The sequence below is a fragment of the Cololabis saira genome, chromosome 12 (assembly GCF_033807715.1).
Source record: "Cololabis saira isolate AMF1-May2022 chromosome 12, fColSai1.1, whole genome shotgun sequence".
In the NCBI taxonomy this organism is placed as follows: Eukaryota; Metazoa; Chordata; class Actinopteri; order Beloniformes; family Belonidae; genus Cololabis; species Cololabis saira.
Window position 1 is genome coordinate 19,525,228 of NC_084598.1, and position 22,003 is coordinate 19,547,230.

A 22,003-nucleotide genomic window follows, 5' to 3' on the forward strand; every position below is an offset into this window, starting at 1 on the left:
CTGTGCAAGATGCATGTATAAATTAAAATGTAGTGTAACCTTTTTATCTGATAGGTCTGTGAGAGAATAACCAATAAGGAGCACACCACTGTAATACCACAGTAATTTGTTAGCCCAATCCTCGTGTCATTTATACTCGATGTTTGTGCACCGACCACCTCCTCAGTCCTGAGACACAGAAGTGATTTGGTTTGTTGTGACGGTAACATGGAGAGTCCTGGTACAGGTGACGACTAATCTGCCATGCTGAGCCATGCTGTTATGCCACTAGAGTCTGACTGCTGCTTTTTAATGTGTTTTATGTGTATTCTCTGTTTTATGTTTCATTTAAGAATTAAGAATATATTGGATTATCCACAACAAATGCATTGTTTCATCACTGTTGCCACCATGGTACTGTATTCACCAAAAATAGGGAAAAAAACACACATTTAAGAAGATGGCCATCACCTGTAAAGAATTTTTCTAATGTAACTACTAGGAACCTGTCGAGGAATAAAATGTTGCCTTTTTTTCTTGTACAAAAGAGAAATTTATGAAAAACCTCAGCAGTGAGGAATGTGATATTGTGTTTATATATCAGAAATGGACCTGATGATTTATGAGAAATATGCTGATTTGCTCTGGATCAGGTATATAAAGACATTTTAAAATGAGACTGTATTTGGTCAATCAGAAACTGTTTGATGGTTTGAATCTCTGTCGATGGTTAGCCTGCCTTTGTATTATAAAGCACTTGTATGCAGTCTGTGTTCTTCAAGCATTATTTCTTGCGATGTGCTCCAGACATAATGCTGTCTCCGTGTTGATAAAAGCAGTACATGTATATGGGCCAATCTTTTTTATATAACTATGCATATATAAATACTACATTGTTCATAGCTTTATTTGACCCATGAAGCTATACATAACATTAGTCAAAGTACAAGTAGATGTGGACTTATCCAGCTTCTTTCCTTGAGATGGATTACAATGTATATGTAGCTATCAAAAGAAGTCTGTGAATGCTATTTTTATTATCAAATAAAGTTTTCCATACAAATTCAAAAGGGTTTTGGTTGTCTGCACAGCCTCATATGAAGAGAGGCTTTTGAGGTTTTTTGCTTCGTATCGTTTGTGGTCAAGGTACGTTTGAAGATGTTGTTTTACGGAGTGGAAAACGGAACATTTTGTGGCTTTAATAAGTGACTACGCACCAGCTCACACAAATATAACATGGAAGCATAATTGAAATGTAAAACTTGTTGGTACATTTCTATTAAGAAAAAAAAAAGCCTACAATGGTCACTGAAATAACTTGAAACTGAAACAATAAAAAATGTACTGAAAATCACACATTGCTTTTGAATTGCGGTTCAACAGAATCATTAAAAGAATTTTAAGATAAATTCATCAAACTGGCCTTGACAAATTAGTTGGTATCCTCATTTTACAATTATTTTTACCAAACCGTGAAGCAATCACTGCAATCAAGCCATTGCTGTCACTCTCAATGAGACTTCTTCACCTGTAGACAGGTATTTTGGTCCACTCCTGTCATGAGGCTGCATGAGCAAACTACTCAGGCTGTCTCAGGTTTGAAGGCTGTCTTTTCCATGTTTCAGCTCTTTCCTCAGCTGTTCAATGGGATGTAGATTAGTCCCATGTTTTGTTCTTAGTTATTCTTGGCTGTTTTTAGTTTTGTTTTGGGTCATTATCCTGTTGGACGACCCATGACCTTCAACTGAGACCAAGTTTTTTGACACTGGGCAGCACATTTCCCTCCTGAATGTCTTGTTAGTCTTGAGATTTCCTTGTACCAGCACAGATCCAAGACACCCTGTACCAGACCCAGCAAAGCAGCTCCAGAACATAACCGAGCCTTCTCCATGTTTCACCGTATGTACAGTGGGGCAAAAAAGTATTTAGTCGGGCCACCAATTGTGCAAGTTGTTCCACTTAAAGAGATGAGAGAGGCCTGTAATTTTCATCATAGGTAACTTCAACTATGAGACACAGAATGAGGGGAAAGATTCCAGGAAATCACATTGTAAGATTTTTACTGAATTAATTGGTAAATTCCTCAGTAAAATAAGTATTTAGTCACCTACAAACAAGCAGGATTTCTGGCTTTCACAGACCTGTAACTTCTTCTTTAAGAGGCTCCTCTGTCCTCCACTCGTTACTTGTATTAATGGCACCTGTTTTAACTGGTTATCAGTATAAAAGACACCTGTCCACAACCTTAAACAGTCACACTCCAAACTCCACTATGGCCAAGACCAAAGCTGTCAAAAGACGTGAGAAACAAAATTGTAGACCTGCACCAGGCTGGGAAGACTGAATCTGCAATAGGTAAGCAGCTTGGTGTGAAGAAATCAACTGTGGGAGCAATTATTAGAAAATGGAAGACATACAAGACCACTGATAATCTCCCTCCATCTGGGGCTCCATGCAAGATCTCACCCCGTGGGGTAAAAATGATCACAAGAACGCTGAGTAAAAATCCCAGAACCACACGGGGTTTAACTTGTCGTGTGTTTTCCTCTTCTGTCCACAGAGGTTGGCTAAAGTTAAGTGGACCCTAAACTTCTGAATGAAATTTTCAACTGCAGTCACAGGAACATCCAGCTGCTTGGAGATGTTCTTATAGCCTTTACTTTTCACCAGTCTATCTATAATTTTCTTTCTGATCTCCTCAGACAGCTCTTTCCTTTGCTTTCTCTGTTGTTCAGAGAGGTGAACACCATGATAACAAACAGACTGAAGACACTTGCTGATTATAAGACACACTTTAGTGTAAGATGTCACTGCAGTCAAATTATCTACACATTTTCTAACAGCACCAACTCATTTTTTCAAGGCTAGTTTCATTTGTCTGGCTTTTTTTTTTCATGGCTCAAAGGCCTTTATTTTGAAAGTGGCCAGACAGATTTTAATGATTCTGTTGAGCCTCAATTTAAAAGCAATTTTTGATTTACAGTAAAATATTATTCATCACTAATTCGTCAGTTTCAAGTTATTTCAGCAATCACGGATTGTTCTTTCTTTAACGAAAGGTCTCAATCTGTATATTTTTATGTACAAATTGAATTACTATTTGTACATCTGGTTTTGATAGATTTGATGGTGTAGGGGTACTCTTTTTCTTCATTTGGCTTTTCCTTATTTTACATCTTCTGCTCCTCTCTTTCTTTGTCACACCAACCAACTGCACATCTTTCACTACGTCCACTGCTTGCATTTCTGAATGTACTTTCACTTACTTTATCTCCAAGTGTCTAACCCTGGTTGTTCTTTTGATGTGGTCAATGTCCATGCTTGTCCCTCCCAAAGAAACTCTTAATATCGTCAACTGTGCCACCAACAGGCTCAACTTTATTCTCACTGCTACTCTTCCATAACAGATTACTCAAATACTCTATCTGCCTGCACTCTTTTCCACTCTTTTCCACACTCATCATTGCTTTACACAGTTGAGCCCAAGTGTATACACACCTGCAGCTTTTTTCCTTCTACTATGACACTAGATTATCATTTAAACAAATTACGTACATTGAGATCTCAGTTTTTTTAAATGTGTTTTGAAATCAACAGTTTCAAAGAAGAGCAGGTGTTTAATTTCTGAAATCTTTTGAAAAATGCAGCTTCTTAAACTTATATTTTATGTAACTGCAAAAGATTGTCAAAGAAAATTAAATTAGTAGTTTCCAAACAACTTCAGCATCTGTTACCTATAAAATAGAGAGATTGCCAGTGGTGGACAGTAACGGAAATTTACTTGAGTACTGTACTTAAGTACATATCCAGAGGATTTGTACTTTACTTGAGTATTAGATTTCTTTGGTACTTATTACTCTTACTTGAATACATTTCCAAGACAAATATTTTTACTTTTACTCGAGTAAATTTCTAGGAAGGCTGAAAAGTACTCGTTACTTTCAGGTCTGCTCTTTTTCTTCTTCCCTAAAATCCTATTGGACACAAGCTGTTTTTGTCAAAGGAGGAGACCTATCACAGTGCACGCTCTCCACTGGGATGTACGTAAAGCAGAAATACGTCAAGCCTCCTCAAAACGATACCGCCAAAGTAGCCTGCGTTTGTCAAGACAGAGCCGCAACAAGTCAAGACAACAATGGCTGCGTCAGGAGAAGGAAGACAATCCGCTGAGTCGTCTGAGTCGGATAATGAGGACTCGGAGCAGGGACTTTCACAAAATCCTTGGCCGTATCTTAACTCAATGTTTGAGTTCGACCGAGTAAAAAACGAGGGCACAGACAGACCACAGACATTTATTTTCAAATGTTTATTGTGTCTGCCGAAGCAGAACTACCTCTCTGCTTTCAACAGCTGGTTTCAAAGAGTTAATTCTCAGAAACAAGAGTTAGAAGATCCTTAAATTAATTTAGAAAAAATATAGTAATTTACTGATGTGGAAAATAAGAAATTTACTCTTACTTTTACTTAAAGTAAATCTAAAATCATTTACTTTTGGATACTTAAGTACCTTTAAAAGCAAGTACTTTTCTACTCTTACTCGAGTAATATTTTGACTGAGCTACTTTTACTTGTAACGGAGTAAATTTTGACCAGTAGTATTTGTACTCTTACTCAAGTACTGGGGTCGAGTACTCTGTCCACCTCTGGAGATTGCACATTCTTGTACAACACAACAAAAGGAAAGGTTTAGTACTAAAGGCAACAGCGCCTGACTCCATACACTCCCCCTTATTCTTACAGAGTACCACTTGCGTGCTTTGTTGTTTCAAATGGAACAATATAACAATGAAAGCTGTTGTAAGAGTCCAAACTAATAAAGAAATGTGCAGTCCGGTTGGCTTTGTGAAAACCAAGGTTCTGTGAAATATCTTGGAAATACATTCAGCAAAATTTCAGATAGTGTAGGGTTGCCGCCACAGATGAAGAAAGGCTTTTCAGTGATTGTGCTACTGTATCTTTACAGTGTGACAGCTTTTTTCATTTAGTCTCAGTAAGATCCCAACTTCATGGACAGCATACAGTATCTTTAGACCCAGCGGTATTGTGGTTGCCATAGTTACACAGGAAGGTTTGTGGGAAGGATTTTGAGGCATGTGTTTTTCTATTGTACCATCCTGTGATTTCAAGAACTATGGAGGATGATTTGCATCACAACTTCACTGTCTGTCATTAATAATGCAGGTGCATATAGCCCAAAGAGTAGGAACAGTCCAGCTGTCAGGAACTTTAAGAATTTAGCATTCTGATCACATGCTAAAACCAGAAGATATCAAAGGAGCTGAAATAAGAGTGAAACACATGACAATCCTTTGTGGTTGTCCTCCATTATTACCATCCTACTCACTACAGAAGATACAGAAGTGGTCCACATTTCAAACAAGTTATAAAGATACTATCTATCATGTATAATATAGGGTTATTTTTCAATATTAATCAGTGCTTGCTATTTGCAAGAAATGTCAGTTTATTCTTGGACATGTGGTGTATTTTATATTACTGTTATGTTTTGATAGATTTCCATTATCTGTTTATATTTCATCCTCCAGTTATGGTTTCCCATCAGAGGGGTGGTGCACTCAGTGGATTTACCTTGACGTCCATATTCATAATCTCTGCACCAAGGTGTCTCTTAATGAAACAGATTAGTATTAGCCATAAGTCTTTATTAACCTGTTATTTCTATGACTAATATTCTTCATCAGATAATGATGCATGTTGTCTTGTATATATTTATCATGGCTTAGTAATATCATAATCCCTTTACTAGGCTAAGATCTAAATCCAAGGTGACCTGTGATTGAAATGAGATAACAGCGCCAAAATTAAATGCAAATTTTACTCTGAAGTTGCTATATTAGTTCTGCACCAGCAATATAGGTAGAAAAAGTAGAAACTGACTCAGTACATAAATGCATTCTGAATAGGTCATTCCCATTTATTTATTTAATTAGATACACTACAGTTGCACGAACTTCACCACCAGAGATGTAATTAAAACATAAACAGGATGAATCATTTGCAAAGTGCGTTTTATTTTACGTTGCCTTGATTACATGCCTCTACATTCAAAAATAAGCCAGTATCATATAGGGTCCAACTGTGAAAGATTAACATTTTTTCCTTTCTTCTCAGGAAAAAAAAAAATTCTCAAAAGATTGTTAAGTTGGATATTCTGTACATACAGGAATAACTCTGTAATGGGCTGATCATTCCTGCAACTGTCTTTTAAGTTGAACCAACTCATTTGTAAAAATACAAAAAGGAAGTTATTTCTGTAGACTTTAGCCTTCAGTCGTTTCCCTGGGAGAGCAGAGGTCTTCTTCTTGGGTAGTGGATCATGGAGCCTTTGCTTGACGCTCTTTTTATGCAGGAGACACGGAGCTGGAGGAGACGGAAGAGGCCTCGGTCTTGGAAGCAGTAGAGGAGGCTCCCTCTTCCTCTTCAAAGGGGTTCTTTCCACAGCACAGGGTAGTGATCATGCAGTTACGGAACTGCTTGTTCATGCAGATGTAGATCATTGGGTTGTAGATGGAGGAACTCTTGGCAAAGAAGGCTGGGACGGTCATGAAGAGTGGTCCGAATTCAGAGCCCTGATGTGTGAAGATAAACCAGGCCACTCCGGCATAGGGACACCAACATGTCAGGAAGGCGAAGACCATGATAATGACCATGCGGGTGACTTCCCTCTCAGCTCTCTGGGTGGTCTCAGACTCCTGCTGGGCGGCAGCAGCCTCCTTGACAGCGCACAGCAGACGGCCATAGCAGAAGAAAATAACAACCAGTGGAATGCAGAAGTGGCAGCTGAACATGTAGATGACGAAGGACTCGTTGTTGAAGCCCTCTGCACGAGTGTAGTAGTCGATTCCACATGAGCACTGCATGCCCTCAGGGATGTAACGAGACCAGCCAAAAAGAGGGGGCACGGCACAAGCTGCAGCCATCACCCAGGTGAATGCCAAACCCATAATAGCATGATTCTCACCGAAGCGGAAGTTGCTGATGGGCTTGCAGACGACCACCCACCTCTCAATAGCCAATACGACCAGTGACCAGAGGGCAATTTCACCACCAAGGGTAGCAAAGAATCCTTCCAGATTGCAGCCAAGGCGTCCTAGAACGAAGTAGCCATGCATGGAGGTGTACATCGTTGTGGTGAATCCTCCGAACACCATGAAGAGGTCGGCCACCGCGAGGTTCAGCAGGATGTAGTTTAGAGGGGTTCGCAGCTTCTTGTGTTCGAGGGTGACGTAGAGGGTGAGGAAGTTGACGGGGAAACCGACCAGGATGAGGAAGAACATGTAGGCGCCCAGGCAGGCATATGCTGCCGGGTTGACGAGATAGTACTGAGGATATTCATAAGGACTCCTGACAATGCCGGTGGTGTTTTGCATAGGGATATAGAAATAGGGTCCCTCTGTGCCGTTCATGGTTGCGGTTTCCGGTTGCGATCAGCCCTTCGGTGGTGTTTCTTCTGGCTGTTCGGGAGAGTGGTGGTGATGGACCTTGCTACAAATGGAGCCGGTAGCTGCAGGTCGGGCTTTTAAAAGGCACACCTTGGATTATCACTTTCCAAATCCGTCAGCACAAATTGATTTAGGCCACAGTTAATATCTAATCCAGCCGTCACTGCAAACATAACTGACCACTCATCAAGATATTAAGGTTACACCTGCTCATGCCTGTTATGAAGCTATCAATTGATTAATAATTTATACACAAACACATATATATATATATATATATATATATATATATATATATATATATATACACACATTTGTGTGTGTGATTAATCTTTTTGAGCACTACCACTCAGAGTTCCTGCTGAGGGCTGATTCTTCTACGAACAGTTGAAATGTTTTTTCTTTGCATGTCATCCAAGCGCTTCCAAACTTTAAGATCTTAGGTGCCCTAAAACACTAACCTGAGAATCTTCTTAAATCAAATGAAACTTTATTTATATAGCACTTTTGATACAGTAGTAACGCAAATTGCTTTACATAATACAATCAACATTTAACATATAAAAACTCAGACAATCGTTAAAAACACACATCTGGTCATTTTCACACAGATCCTCACATTAATACCCACAGCACACATATACCCCCCCACACACACACGCACACATACTGTACACATTAAAACATAAACATCATAAATAAGCATCACAAATAAATAAATACCTGGCTTGACGCTGAGGTGAGGAACGATATCTTCTGCTTTTAAAATGCATTTAGGTGTTAAAGAAAATGTAAAAAAAAAAAAGCCTCAAAGCGAAACCTTTGGTTATATAACCTCATATGTTATGAATGGGTGAAGCCAAAAGATGTCAAATTAAGCAAATTGTATTCACAGTTTGCTCTTGTAAACATGAAAAGTGAGCACCTTTTATTGGAGCATAGTTAAAAGTTTGTTCACCAGCTTCATCTCTACTTATCGAGACTGGAGGACACAAGGTTATGAAGTGGTGAGTTTGACTTCAAACTGAGAGGTTGGTGGTTTGATTTCCAGCTGCTCCACTTGTCCTTGTGCAGACATTGAATCTCACGTTACCCCGGATGTGGTCATTGGTTGTGTTTTTGAATCCTGCATACAATTTAAGTGGCGCTACGTGAGTGTGTGGATGCAGGAATGAGAAACACATTGTAGTAGTAGTAGTAAGTAGTAGTAGTAAATATTTATTTCGGTCAATCACAAACAAAAATCAACAAACAAGATAACACAGGTTTTTCCCTGGTCAACATTGTGATTATTTGACCGAAAAGGTCTGGGCTTGAAGCATAAAGCTTATCTTGCCCACCTTTTAACAGAATAGAATATACAAAAAAAACAAATGAAGTATCATAAGTCTACACAAAATAATAATAATAGTAATAACAATAATAACAATAATGATGATGATAATAATAATAATTAATAATAGCAATAATATGATAATAATAATAATGATAGCTCTGAAAACAGAAAGTGAAAAGATGCTAAGGAAACCTGCAAAACAAATTTAAGTTGTCATTTTATTTCATGCATGTGTGCATTCTTCTTTGTTTGCTTTGTGAAGTCAAAGAGAAAGGAAGAAAGAAATGGTGGCAAGAATATGGTTGGACTATTTTAAAGACGGGTGCCCCGGTCCCGGATGCATCAATGACGTGTCAAAAACACTGATCTGGCCCAAACAATAACAGAAAAAACAAGCTATACAATATCTTAAAATATATGTGATGGGCTCCTTAATTAACATGTGCTAAGCAGCAATTTTCTGTGGGATACTGAATGTAGAGCAGAGACCTTGGTGTTGCTGAGTGGTGGAGCATCTTAGCTGCTGGTAAAGAGCTCAGCACTTTCCTAATGGGTGTTGTATTAAAGAGATTTGGAGCTTATGGATGTGTTCCTCTCACAAGCTTGTGATGGATTTAATGTTGCCAAGGGTCACTCTCACTCATTAGCCTTCAAAGTCCTGAGATGTGATACTCTGTTTCTTTTGCTCTTTTTTTGTTTGTTTGTTTTTGTCTTTTGTTTTCTTTAATATTAGATCAATGACAGCATATCAACTTTGCCAGGGCCTGGATAAGTTGCCAGTTTAGTTGCTGTTAAATGTACTGGTGTATTAGCAGCAGGGCCCATTTGAGTTTTGGTAAATTATTAATAAGCACGACTCAATTATTTGTCTTCAACAAGAATTTTCATTTGGCATTTTGAAGACACAAGGAGTTCACACGTAAGGGCAACCTACAGAAAATCATGAAATGAACCATTATTTCTTTTGAAGTATACATTTTTATGGTGGATTTTTATATTGGCTATGTCTTTCAAAGCTGCTGTTCTGGTGCATTGTTGTTGCTCTTGTTGCGTTGATTTTTAGACAGGAAATAGAAAAGAAAATCATTTTACTGACTCCAACATTTGGACCACAAAGACCTGTACAAAAATTAATTTGTCTTTTTCTGGATTGCAAAATCATCTTTTTTTTCTTTTCTTTTTTTTTCAACTAGTGCCAAGAGCTTGTATTTACTCTCATTTGCACGTATTCATTTGATAAAGGAAGTTCAAAGAAGTCATGTTCATGTCAACATGGTTCATATTTCAGATTCACGGGTGGACATACTGTATATGTGACATAAATAGTTATATCTTAAAAATAAATCAGATCCCCTCCACAGCTTCTTTGTTATTTAAGTGTGCACAACATATTTATTTGCTTTTCAGGAAAAAACAATATATTTCAGTATAAAAGAGATGCACAATGAAAGGACAAGGAACGATAAGCCAACTGAATATTCCAGACCAGACCAGGATTTCTATTCTGATGGTCATGGTCGTTTCCTGAACAAACTACACCTCCTGGTGGTGAGAAAATGAAAGTCCATCCATGCAGCAAAGAGTTTAAATTCAGATTATGTTAAAAAATAAATCTAATTAATCCTTGAATCAGGTCAAACAAAACAAACGTAATACTTGCAGGTTTTGATTCAAAGTTTGTAGAAGTGTATTTGTGAATGGAAATTGGATTACTTTTATGAGCCAACAATTTGTTTAGCATTTGAGTCATCTCCCATGTATAAATCCAAGATTTAGCCTAGTTTGGAAAACATTTGTGACTAACTGAAGCTACTGAAACACATTTTGAGTGGACTACAGCTATTTCTAAAATAGATAAAATAATATTATGCTGTTTGAAATGAAATTGTTGAACATAAGGCATGAAGATTGCCTCAAGGGTAGAGGGGAAATGATTATTTGGAGCTATTTGGTGCTTCCAGGAGGAGATGTAGCAGGACGATGAGTCTTGAAGTGAATTTACCACAGTCTGGCCTCTTATTCACTTTTTTGTCCAAAATCATATCCCACACCTTAGTATAAAGCAATGAGGAAGAATGAGCTCAATAGAATTGAAAATGGAGGAAAATAGACTTTCAGAAGGACTTGTCAGTTTACAGTAGGTGGCCATTTTTTTGCAACTTGTTTAGACTTACCGCAAATTAGGATAAACTCTCATATCAAATTTCCACAATTTCCTTTTTTCCTGTCAATTATGAGGCAATTGACAGTGATAATCAGGATTAATGCCCCTGTAACACTGTATTATGTAATAATGTAATACATTTTCACATCATTGTGTAATAACGCCGCATTATGTAATAACTTGCTACATTTTGTAATAAAATTCTTGAACGCAATATGTAATAATGTTTGCCGCATTTTGTAATAAGTTGTCACATATTTTGTTACGGTTATTACAAAATGCGGATGTTACACTTTTTTTATGAAGAAAATGTAATAATTTGGTGCATTATGTAATAAACCACCCAAAATTGATGTCTTAATAAAACAAAAAACATGATAACGTCAGAACAACATTGATCTTAAGCATTCTAGCATGACTCATAACTAAGAATGAATTTTACAAACTAGTAAGATGTTTCATTAGTCAAAACTTAATCAAATACAACTGTGTTGTAAATTTCGCCAAAATTACACGATTGATTCAAAATGGCCGACTTCCTGTTCGGTTTCGGCCATGGCGCCAAGAGACTTTTCTTTAAGTTCCGACATGATACAGGTGTGTACAGATTTTCGTGCATGTACGTCAAACCGTATTGTGTGGCTTGAGGCACGAAGTTTTCTAGGGGGCACTGTTGAGCCATTAGGCCACGCTCATTAATGCAAACCATGAAATATCAAATTTTACGCCAGGCCTGGCTTGCGTGCAAACTTTGGTGACTTTTGGGGCACGTTTAGGGGGGCAAAAAGGCCCTCATTTCGTCAGAAAAATTAAAATAAAAACGAGGGGAAAAAAAATTCCTACTGATACAATGGGGCCTTAGCACTGTCAGTGCTCGGGCCCTAATTAACTATAATACTTGCACAGGGAATAGTTGTTTGTATAGGCTACAAGATTTCCAGACTTTCTGGATGTCAACAAATTAACCAGCAGAAGAAAAAAGATAATGTAAAAGGAAACACTACATTTATTCATGAGATGTCACCTGTTCAAGGAGAGAAGCTTATGGACAGGAGAAAAGCTTTTAGGCTATAAAAGCAGCTTTTTTTTGTAGAAGCACTCACATCCTCATGTTACCCTATACATATACATATACCTATTACAGCTCACAGTGATTTACTGTATCAACTAGCCATCATATTATCCATGAGTCATCCAATAATTACAAAAGCTTTCCCTGTAGTGGAATTTTTTTTTCAGTTTGAAGAGTCAGATAAAATTTGAAGAGAAATTATTTCTGTTAAAACCACTTCTGACCACATGGAGGCCTAAAGATCTGCTTTTTTGACAAAAGAGCCCTTGAAAATACTTTGATAATGAGTGGGAACAGTCTGGCATGTCTCATCACCTTGTCAAGCATCAGCCATGTATAGCATGTAGCATAGCGTGTACCTCGCAAAGCGACCCGTTTGTACAAACCATGGATGTATTATAAAACTGGATGGGACGTCAAAAATGGCCGCCCATTCATTTCAATGCCTTCTGCTCAGCCAGCGCATAAGCCGAAAAAATCTCTGACTTCCGGGTTTACTTCCGCATACAGCGGCCCATAGAGCATGCGCAGTTGAGTCACCTCCCATGATGCTCTGGGGCCTCCCATCATGCCCCGGGGCAATGACGCGAGTATTAATATAATATGTATTAATATAATATCTTAATTAATGTATATTATTACATGTATAGTATTACATATATTATTAATGTATTAATATAATTACATAATATATATTAATATAATACATCCGTGGAATGCACGGACACGGCTGTGACGTCAGTCGTGACGTCACGCCCAGAAAGAGACTTTTCTTTGACTTTTCTGGCCGTTATAAAACATTTTTGACAGATATAAAGTCCATGACTTAAAAATATAGAATACAAAGATTAGTAATAGCCGGTGATTACAGCTGGAGGTGTCCTGTGAACAGTTTTAGAGGCTTCTCTTTTACTATTGCGGTCTATGGGAAAAAAGCTTTCTGGGCCACATGGGATTTTTGGTTGCAGTACCGCGGCTGGCCACTGGAAAAAATCGGCGCGCCTTCTGAGTGGGAGACCCGGGGGCTGGTACAAACTCAGTATTGGCTAAACGCAACAGTGAGGTTTTATTTCGTCATTAAGTTGACATGTTAAACAGTATATCCCGCTGTAGATGCATGACGGCAGCTCTGCAGGTATTTCAGCAGGGTTTAGCTGAAGGAGCTGGGAGCAATGCTAACTTTGATTGACATGCAGTGGATGTGTTCCCGTCGGCTTGCTGAACAACATGGCTGTGCTTCTTACGAAGAAAAATGGGCTTCAAACCTGCTCTTGAGAAACCAATGGGTCATGTGACTGAATGCCTCGTCCAATGTTATATACAGTTTATGGTCCCAACCTGTGGTGGAAATATAAGTCTAGTCACCCTATGACCTTTGTTATGAGTACAAAAAGTGCAGACTCATATCTTGTCTTGGAGAGTTTGGGCTCTGCTGTCACACACAGCTGCAATGACCTATCATGACAATCATTTAGTGTTTATTCTAAATAATTCTTGTCTTGCTGGAGTTGAAATACATTAAATTTTTCTGTGCCACTTTTGCATCAAAGCTCCTGATGTAGGCTACATTACCGTTTGCATGCAAATGACATATCAAATTTGCTGAACAGGACCATCAGTCACAACTTTATTCGTGTTAACTTAATGCACTCAATTTAGCCCAGACAGTCACCCAGGTGATGGTGATAGGTTTTTTCTACAACATTTTGGCGACCACAAAGGGACATTGTGGTGTAATCGTTCCCGTGGGTGCACGGACATCCTTGAGAGACTACCTGCCAGCCTGACCCCATGTAGAGTTAAAGCAGCACTATGTAACTTTTCCACCTTAATATCATATTCCCAGAGTCATTGTGATGGTACATCAACTTACAACAGGTTTAATGACACCTCTTTCATGGTCTGAGGGGTCTGTATCACCTTCGTGGCACTATGTAACTTTGAGCATGGTAGGAACCCTTCCACACTAAAAAACTACAAATCTTTACGGCTTTGACTGCTTTACGGCATACGTCACTTCCCCCTCCTTCCCGATTCGTAGTCGAGACAAGACTTCTTTGAACTTGAATAACTGCAAATGGAGAGTAACACCTTGTTGTGTCTGATCATTAGGGACCTTGAGTTCATCCAGAAACTGTCTTACACCATTGCGATTTAATGGGCTGAATCTTACAACAAGATTCAGCCTGCTTATGAGTATGACATGGCTCTCTATTTGGGGAGAACCTTGTATGAACAAAATAAGGTACTGTTACCGTCAGGTAGTGTGTTCGTTTTTAAAGACAGAGGCTAATGGGAGCACTTGGTAAATATTTCTGACAACATTTCAATTAGCCAATAAGCTTTTGTATAGCCACTTTCTCACAGAGAGTGGGCTATAAAGACAAGCTAGTGATCCCCTCTTCATTCCACTTCCGCTCTCCAGCTGTGCATTCACAGTGATCCCACATAGACACAATTTCCCCTCCCCGTCTGGGCTTTCACAAAGCATTACAGAGTTTATCAGTCTGAAGATTGTTGCGTTCATCTGTTTTTCTGTCCACAGCCAGCAACAAATCCCAATGTCTCTGGTCACTGACTGTTATAATCAGTCAGTGTTGAATAAAACACTGTGTAAAATAAATAGCAATTTAAAAAAAAGTTTCCAACTGGTTATTCCTGTGGGACACACAGTAGTTTCCGTGCTGCTGGAGTCTGAGCTATTACCAAGCATTGCAGCAGGGTTCGCTGACCAAGTTGAGTGACAAGTAGAGTGACAAGGTTTGTCGTACAGCTTATCCAGTTAGTGTCTGCTTCTCTGTGCACTTTGGCTGAAAATCTAGCATTTTCTTTTCTTCTGAATCCTGATCCTTTGGGTGGAGTTACAATAATTCCTTTCCACATTGTCATATCACATATGTCATATTATACTTTATCCCCTCTGTTTCGCTGTTGCTACCTTCCAAGGCACCTAACCCCACACTGGAGTCATGACGGAGTTGGAATGAAATGTCACACCATTTTGCCTCTGTACAATTCACACAGCAAAGGAATGAAAGCGCTACAAAGGAATAAACTGGCAGAAGGCATTGGTCTTTGCATTACCACTGAACTTAATATTCCTCTTTTATTGACTATTTCACTGAGTTTTTACATTTTTGATCATCATGAGAGCAGATGTTCATTTTTTCCATCAAAAACATTGCAATAAGTCTCATTAGAGGGAGGGATCAAAGTCACATGTGTCCTGCAAATAAAAGTTTGATTAATGGCCATGTAGTCTCACTGCCTGATGAAGATGACTGTGGTTTTTTGAGGACGAATGTGTGGGCAGAGTGTGATGCTCTCTCACTCTGCCCACAGGAACTCTCTTGCTGAGTGACCGGTAGAAAAGAGGGAACACTGTGACCAGGACATGGCAGATTCCACACCTCCAGCTCCCACATACATTTCACACCACCGGGTTATACATCATCAGGCCTGTAAGAGCAAAAATAACATCATGCTGGTGTCCAGCATGTCAAGATTCATTTGCCTTTTGAGTGTTGAAACAACAGAAACTGCTGCTTTGGCCTTAAAATAATATTCTCTGTTATCTTTGTTATTGTTATTTTAAAGCAAAAACGGCATATTTGAAGTTCCTCAGATGTTAAAATTGCAAGTTTGGAAATTTAAGATTATGAGGACAGGTATTTTTCATATACATAGAGATCTCGTGAGAATCATGCGTGAGTGGCGTCGCATGGAACTTTAACCATCTGCAATTCTTTGACACTTTGGAGACCAAATCAAGTCAATTAAGTGAATCTGGAAAATAATCAAAGAATGAAAAATCATGTTGTTAAAGACCCTAACACCGAATCCGCTACCCCCCCGCCAGCCCCACACACACACACACACACACACACACACACACACACACACACACACACACACACACACACACACACACACACACAGTGCTGCTTAAAATATTCTCAATGCAGTGGCCCATCATTAACGCTACTGCTGATATATAAGGGTCGTGCTGAGGTGAGATGTGGTTTTAAACATGGCCCAAGCAAGTAATCATCAGGCTTTTAGACAAGTGCAGTACATTCAGCATTAATCTCTTTGACACAGTTGCTTGGGGGTTTACAGATAACCTGACGGGCTGTGTTAGGTCTTCCAGTCAGCACACACACTCTTCAGACTGCAAATTCTTGCTGGTAGTTATAATATACTTTACCAGCACAGCTAGTTAAACTAGTCTACCTCACTTCCTGATTCAAAGCTGGAAAAAAGACTAGATATCTGCTGCTTGTTGTTAATAAATAGTTGTGCAGCAGAAAAGTCTCACCAGCAGTAGGAGCTGTTTGCCTTCGGCATGCTGCATGACATACATTGTTCACATTCTGCATTATTATTGATTGCACAGGAACTAACTGAGGCAATATTTGCATTTTGTTGCTGAATAAGTAGTAACATTTCAGACTGTCTAGCCTCCTCTTTTTTATGTATGATTCACATTGTCTGTGATGTTTTCTGAAGCTTTTTCCCTTTATTCCCTGCATATTGCAGCTGATGCATGTCCTTGTTTCTAAATTTGTGTTTTTCTCACCATCACAGCTATTATTCTGTGTCACCGCTGTGTATCAAATGGAGCTCATAGACCTTCCCTCTTGTCAACAGAGGCTGCTATTTTTGCCGAAGAGCAACCAGGCCCTTTCTTTCATCTTAAGTATAGAGAAGATGAGGGCAGATGTATCATTACAGCTTCCATCTTAGGAGCCCTGCAGATAATCAAATCATACTGGATCAACAGTATCTGAAGGGTTCAGGGGTTGGACTGTTGGTGAGACTTGAAGCTATTTTTCATATCAGTGCATGGTTATTGATCACTTGCGAACAATGATATGTACACCAGCTGAAATCTCTGAACAACCTCTTATTGTATTTAACAATACCCATTTTCATTGTGAGAGGCAAAAAGCATATATTGTTCATAAACTAATGAGGCCAAGAGCTCACTCTGTTTCTTAAAGCAAAGACAAAGAGCACTAAGCTGCACTGCTGTCTGCATCACCTCCGATCAGCCTTTTGCTTGCTTACCTTTCCTTCTCTGTTTCTTGATGGTAGTTCTGCAAGTTCACACACAAACATACACACATGCATTCAGCAATGATGGTTTTGTGGCTACTTCATACCATCCATTGTTCATGGTTGACAACTGCAAAGAAATTAGCAGTCTTTGGCATGATTCATCATCTTTCAATCGACTGGTTGCTAAGGAGATGAATCCACGGTGCATGTGCAGAGCACTGAAATCCTGCAGTGTGTGTGTGTGTGAGTGTGTGGAGAGTAATGCCCTCGACAAACACATACACTGACTCTGTGGAGCAAATGGGACTAAATAGCCAGGCTAATCCCGGCTCTTGCCTGTCCTGGCTTGATGTTTTAGGATTTTGAGAAAAAGGTCCCAGATGCTGGTACTTGAACCTCTCACTGTGGACACAAATGTCACTCTCATCAGCGAGCACTTTCACATACACACATCGATGCACACGACACCTCCCACGCTCTCAGCTGCACATGATCACACAGAAACTGTTTCAAAGCCACACATATTCATCTGTCCTTTTGAAATTCCTTCCCTATCTCATAATTTATAAGCTAAAGAACCCCACGGATTCTGGGAATATAAACTGGAGCTTGTAAAGTAAATGCGTGGGTCATGCTGGTTTTGTTTTCATATTAACCTTTCTTTTTTCTGTTGTTGCCTCCTTTGCTTTGGGACTTTTATAGACACATTTGGGTAATTTTCAACATCAGTGTTTTTAATATGATGTCACATTTAGCCAGGAAACCAAACAGGATCTATAAGTCTAGCATTGTGTGCAGAAATTTGCCATTTTGGGCAAAAACATGTCCAAATCTAATTTTTGTCTAAAATATATCTGAAAATTTGTTCATTTTAGATCCGTGCATAACTAATGTAATAGCATGGGGGTGCCATTTGTCCACAGAGCAGCTACTGTACAAAATACAAATAAATGACATATTAATAATACAATCAAATTATATAAAATTCCAGGCAAATGCCAACAAAAACGAGAAAAAAAATCAGCAGGCTACTGGATGAATAGTCTATCGCTTTCCATCGTGAGCTAGCTTCACCCAATAGGTTCAATGACAGAAGAGCCAGAAGGTAGTATCAAACTATTGTCGAACATGTTTCCACTGAGAAATTATATCTTGTCATGTCAGAATTCAATGAAAAAAAATACTCTCCAGTTCAGTTCAACCCAATCTATGCTAAACCATGAGAGCAGCCATTGACCGCACATCACACACACTGTTCTGAAAACACTGAAGCTCACCCACAAACCCATACTTGGAAGCCTGGGAGATAAAGTCTCTTGCGTGATCTTGTTAGATTACAACTGACACTCAAGGTGAAATAGCTAAAGCAAAATATACCTATAGACATGACTGTACTGGTAAATTTGTATGGGAGAAAATGTTTCTAAATTGCCTTAAGCATTTCTGGTTATCAGTTGTTAGTTATGTAAGGAGAGATTCATATTTATTTAAGAATTGAATGTGATAATTAAACTTTGGGAGGGTCTTATGCCAGTGTATTGATCTGCTGTCATTTCTGTCTAGTGGCAACAAGAATCTGCATTTTCACATGATAATGATACAGCATTAAACAAAACCAGTGGACAACAAACATGTGGCAAATATTAAGAGCCATGGCATATCATTTTAATTCTTGGATGCCAATCCTTTGCCGTCTAAGATTACCTTTAGTCCGGAGCCCATGGACGGCACCAAATTCAACCGCCAAAGTTTCTCCAGGGAGTTCACATCATCACTAAACACCAGTGAGCCTGTTCCATTGGCAGCCAAACCATAACACTGCTTCCACCATGTCATGGCCCATGACATGCTTTGGATCAAGCGCACTTCTTTCCTCCTCCATGCTTTTTCCCCCATCATTCAGATACAAGTTTACCTTGGTTTTATTTATTTATTTTTTATTCCCAATTTTTCCCATTATATCACCCAGTGCTCCTACCTCCAACCCCGGGAGGTCCCTGCACTGAGCTCAAGTCTCCTTCTTAACCTGAGGAGTGAGCAGGCCGCTTCTTTTCACCAGACAGGGTGGGGTTTCTCTGGCCGGACGTAGCGCGTGGAAGGATCACGTTATTCCGGCCAGATCCTCCCCACCCCATCGGCTGGTCAGAGGGGGGATGTATAGCCCAGGACTGTGTGCATGTTTTTGTGAGGGTAGCTCACATTAGCTACCCAAGGCCCTTTCGCCAACCCCACCCAGGGTGTGGGCGCTGAAGTCGTGGGGGAACTTAACACGCACTCAGTGCCCACAGTGTCCCCGGCGGGAATTGAAGCATTCTTGCTGTGAGACGGCTGCACTACCAGCTGCGCTAACGTGCCCCCACCTTGGTTTTATCTGTCCAAAGAAACTGTTTCCAGAACACAGGAGCCTTATTATATGACTTCTGGCAATGTGTAAATTGGCTTTTTTGTTCTTGAATGTTGCCGGTGTCTTTTAAGGACAGGACACACCAACCTGATAATCGGCTGTCGGACGCCGTCAAGTAGTCGGCGGAGCTCGTGACCCGAGTCGGGTTTGTGTGTCCTGAGCAGTTGTCGGTCAGCGTCCGCGTTCATTTTGGCCGATTCGACTTGTAGAATCGGCCACTAGCCGTTGGCATCTATGACCAATCTGATTGGTAGAGTCCTAGCCCTTGACTAGCGAATCAGAGTTAACCGGAAATGACGATGGTAACACAGATGCTACACTACACCCTGTCATGCCATTGGTTTGGATTTGGATTGTGTTTGACTGTATTATATTTTCATCATTAGTCATTGTATTTTCGATCCTTCTTGACTTCTTTTTAGAAGTGAAAACACTGACTGATGAAAGCGGGCTCTGCTCAGAACTCTAGACTAGAGCGATCTGTCATTTCCAGTTGTGCTTCTTTCTTCTTCGGAGATTATCGCAGATTAACGCAGATTACGGCCGCCTGCAGTTATAGGGACGTATTATGCCTCGCGCATGTGCAGAACGTACGCTCCAGTCAGCGTCGGGTCGGTGGGTTCGGGAGTATTTTTTTGACCGACTCGGGCAGACGGGAGCCGACTTTCAGTTCAACTGCTTTTCTGCCGACGGTCGGGTTAGTTAGTTAGTTGCAGAGTGAAAACAACACAGTTACTTTCTCCAGATTATTGTTGACTTCTGTTGATATTGAGAGATTTTTATTCACAAGGAGAGATTCTGCGATCGTTCTCTTTCGTTGTCTTTTATGCTATTTGATGTTCAGCTCACCAGTGTGGTCTTTGTTATTAACAATATTCCAAACTGTTAATTTCACCACACGAGTTTTGGCTACCACTCTTAAGGATTTATGTTGATTTTTCTATCTAATTATGTCATCTTTTACTTGCATTAAAATGGCTCAAAATGGCTGCATTCACTTTTTTTTCCAGTCATTGTTGTGTGTACATCGAGGAAAGATCACAAAGACTCATTGTCATTGTCCAAATACTTCTGGACCTAACTGCAAACGTGTCCCATACAGTGAGTCCTGTACTCTATCATCAGTCAGATTAATTTAAAAAACAGAATTTTTATTCATGCACGCCTGTAAACTACCTTGCTGCTGCTTATTCTAATTTTTCACCTTAGATTCGTTTAGGTGCACCAGCATGATTGTAACTTTTGAAAGCATTAATCACTGGGCTCATAATCGAGCATGATTAGCGCAGAGTGGGCGAAGATGAAAACATTTAGCCAGGATATGCTTCACTGGAGCTGCCTCCCTAAATTTGTCAAGTGTGTCTCCAATTTAGAGGAAGTGAAGGGAAGATAGAGTTTCAAACATGTTCCTCTTAATGAGAGGGAGGGACTAAAACAGACTCATAGACGCAGCAGAAGATGATGGATTGGGCTCCCGAGGGGTCTTACTGGGAATAGACTGGAAAGGCTTTACCCTCCATCTGCTTGGAAGCCTGGGCTGTTTCTTCTAGAGATGACATTTCCTGACAGTATCTTGATTTATATTTCAAATGTCTTAAAATGCTGTTTTCCTGAAGGACTGCTTAAAAAGCAGTATTAAGTGTTTCACTGCTCTAAAAACCTGAGGTAAGACTGGGAAAAATAAAATCCAGTTTCAAGAAGAGTTTTTGTTTTGCTAATGTGTTGCTATGAAACATTTAAGAATGCCTCCAAAGGCGGAGAAGTCTGACAGCTATCTTTTAGGAGCTCTGACTTCAGCCTGAGAGCTGATTGTAGCTGGTTACACACAACTCCCTCCAGAAGCAGCAGGACCAGAGAGTCTCATTATTCTATTACTTGGAGGATGTGATGATTGGCATAGCATCGGGGCAGGAGGGAAAACAACAGTGACAAAGCAGAAAGGTGGGTTTTGTCCACATGAGATGGAGAAAACTGTGCTTTCAAACTTCTCAAACAAGTGATCCAGCTTTTTTTCCCCCAATCTTTTGAAAGTATTTAGAACAACTTGATACTTATTGGGATATCCCAGTAATTTTCCTGAAAAGCCACAAAGTTCAGGCGATTAATGATGTTCCTTGTTTTATTTTATGTTCTATTTCAGTCCTATTTCAATGTCTCGTGCACGCTACCGGTCTTTGTTCGTGAAAACACTGAAGCTGGCTCTGTTCCGAAATATCTTACTTGGGGATAACTGCTCAGTGCAATAAAAAACTGTTTCCTAATAGACGGTATTCAAAAGAATGAATAAGAACATCTGGAATGATTTCACCTTCAGCTCAGTGATGTTGAAATGACCCTATTTCTTTTGATTAAATGATTACGGTATATTATATATATATATATATATATATATATATATATATATATATATATATATATATATATATATATATATATATATAATAAACATGGAACACTTACTTGGTCTATGTATTTGGCTTACAAACCACTTATAATACTGGCTGCTAGTTTCTGATTTTGTAGC

The 22,003-nt window shown here is 39.4% G+C and overlaps 1 protein-coding gene across 1 annotated transcript; it reads right to left on the reverse strand.

Moving 5' to 3' along the window:
- Positions 1-5,991: 5,991 nt before the first annotated feature.
- On the reverse strand, positions 5,992-7,507 carry LOC133457045 (rhodopsin). Its single transcript, XM_061735892.1, has one exon. The coding sequence runs from the start codon at positions 7,404-7,406 to the stop codon at positions 6,342-6,344; it is 1,065 nt and encodes a 354-aa protein (XP_061591876.1). The 5' UTR covers positions 7,407-7,507; the 3' UTR covers positions 5,992-6,341.
- Between the last annotated feature and the right edge of the window lie 14,496 nt (positions 7,508-22,003).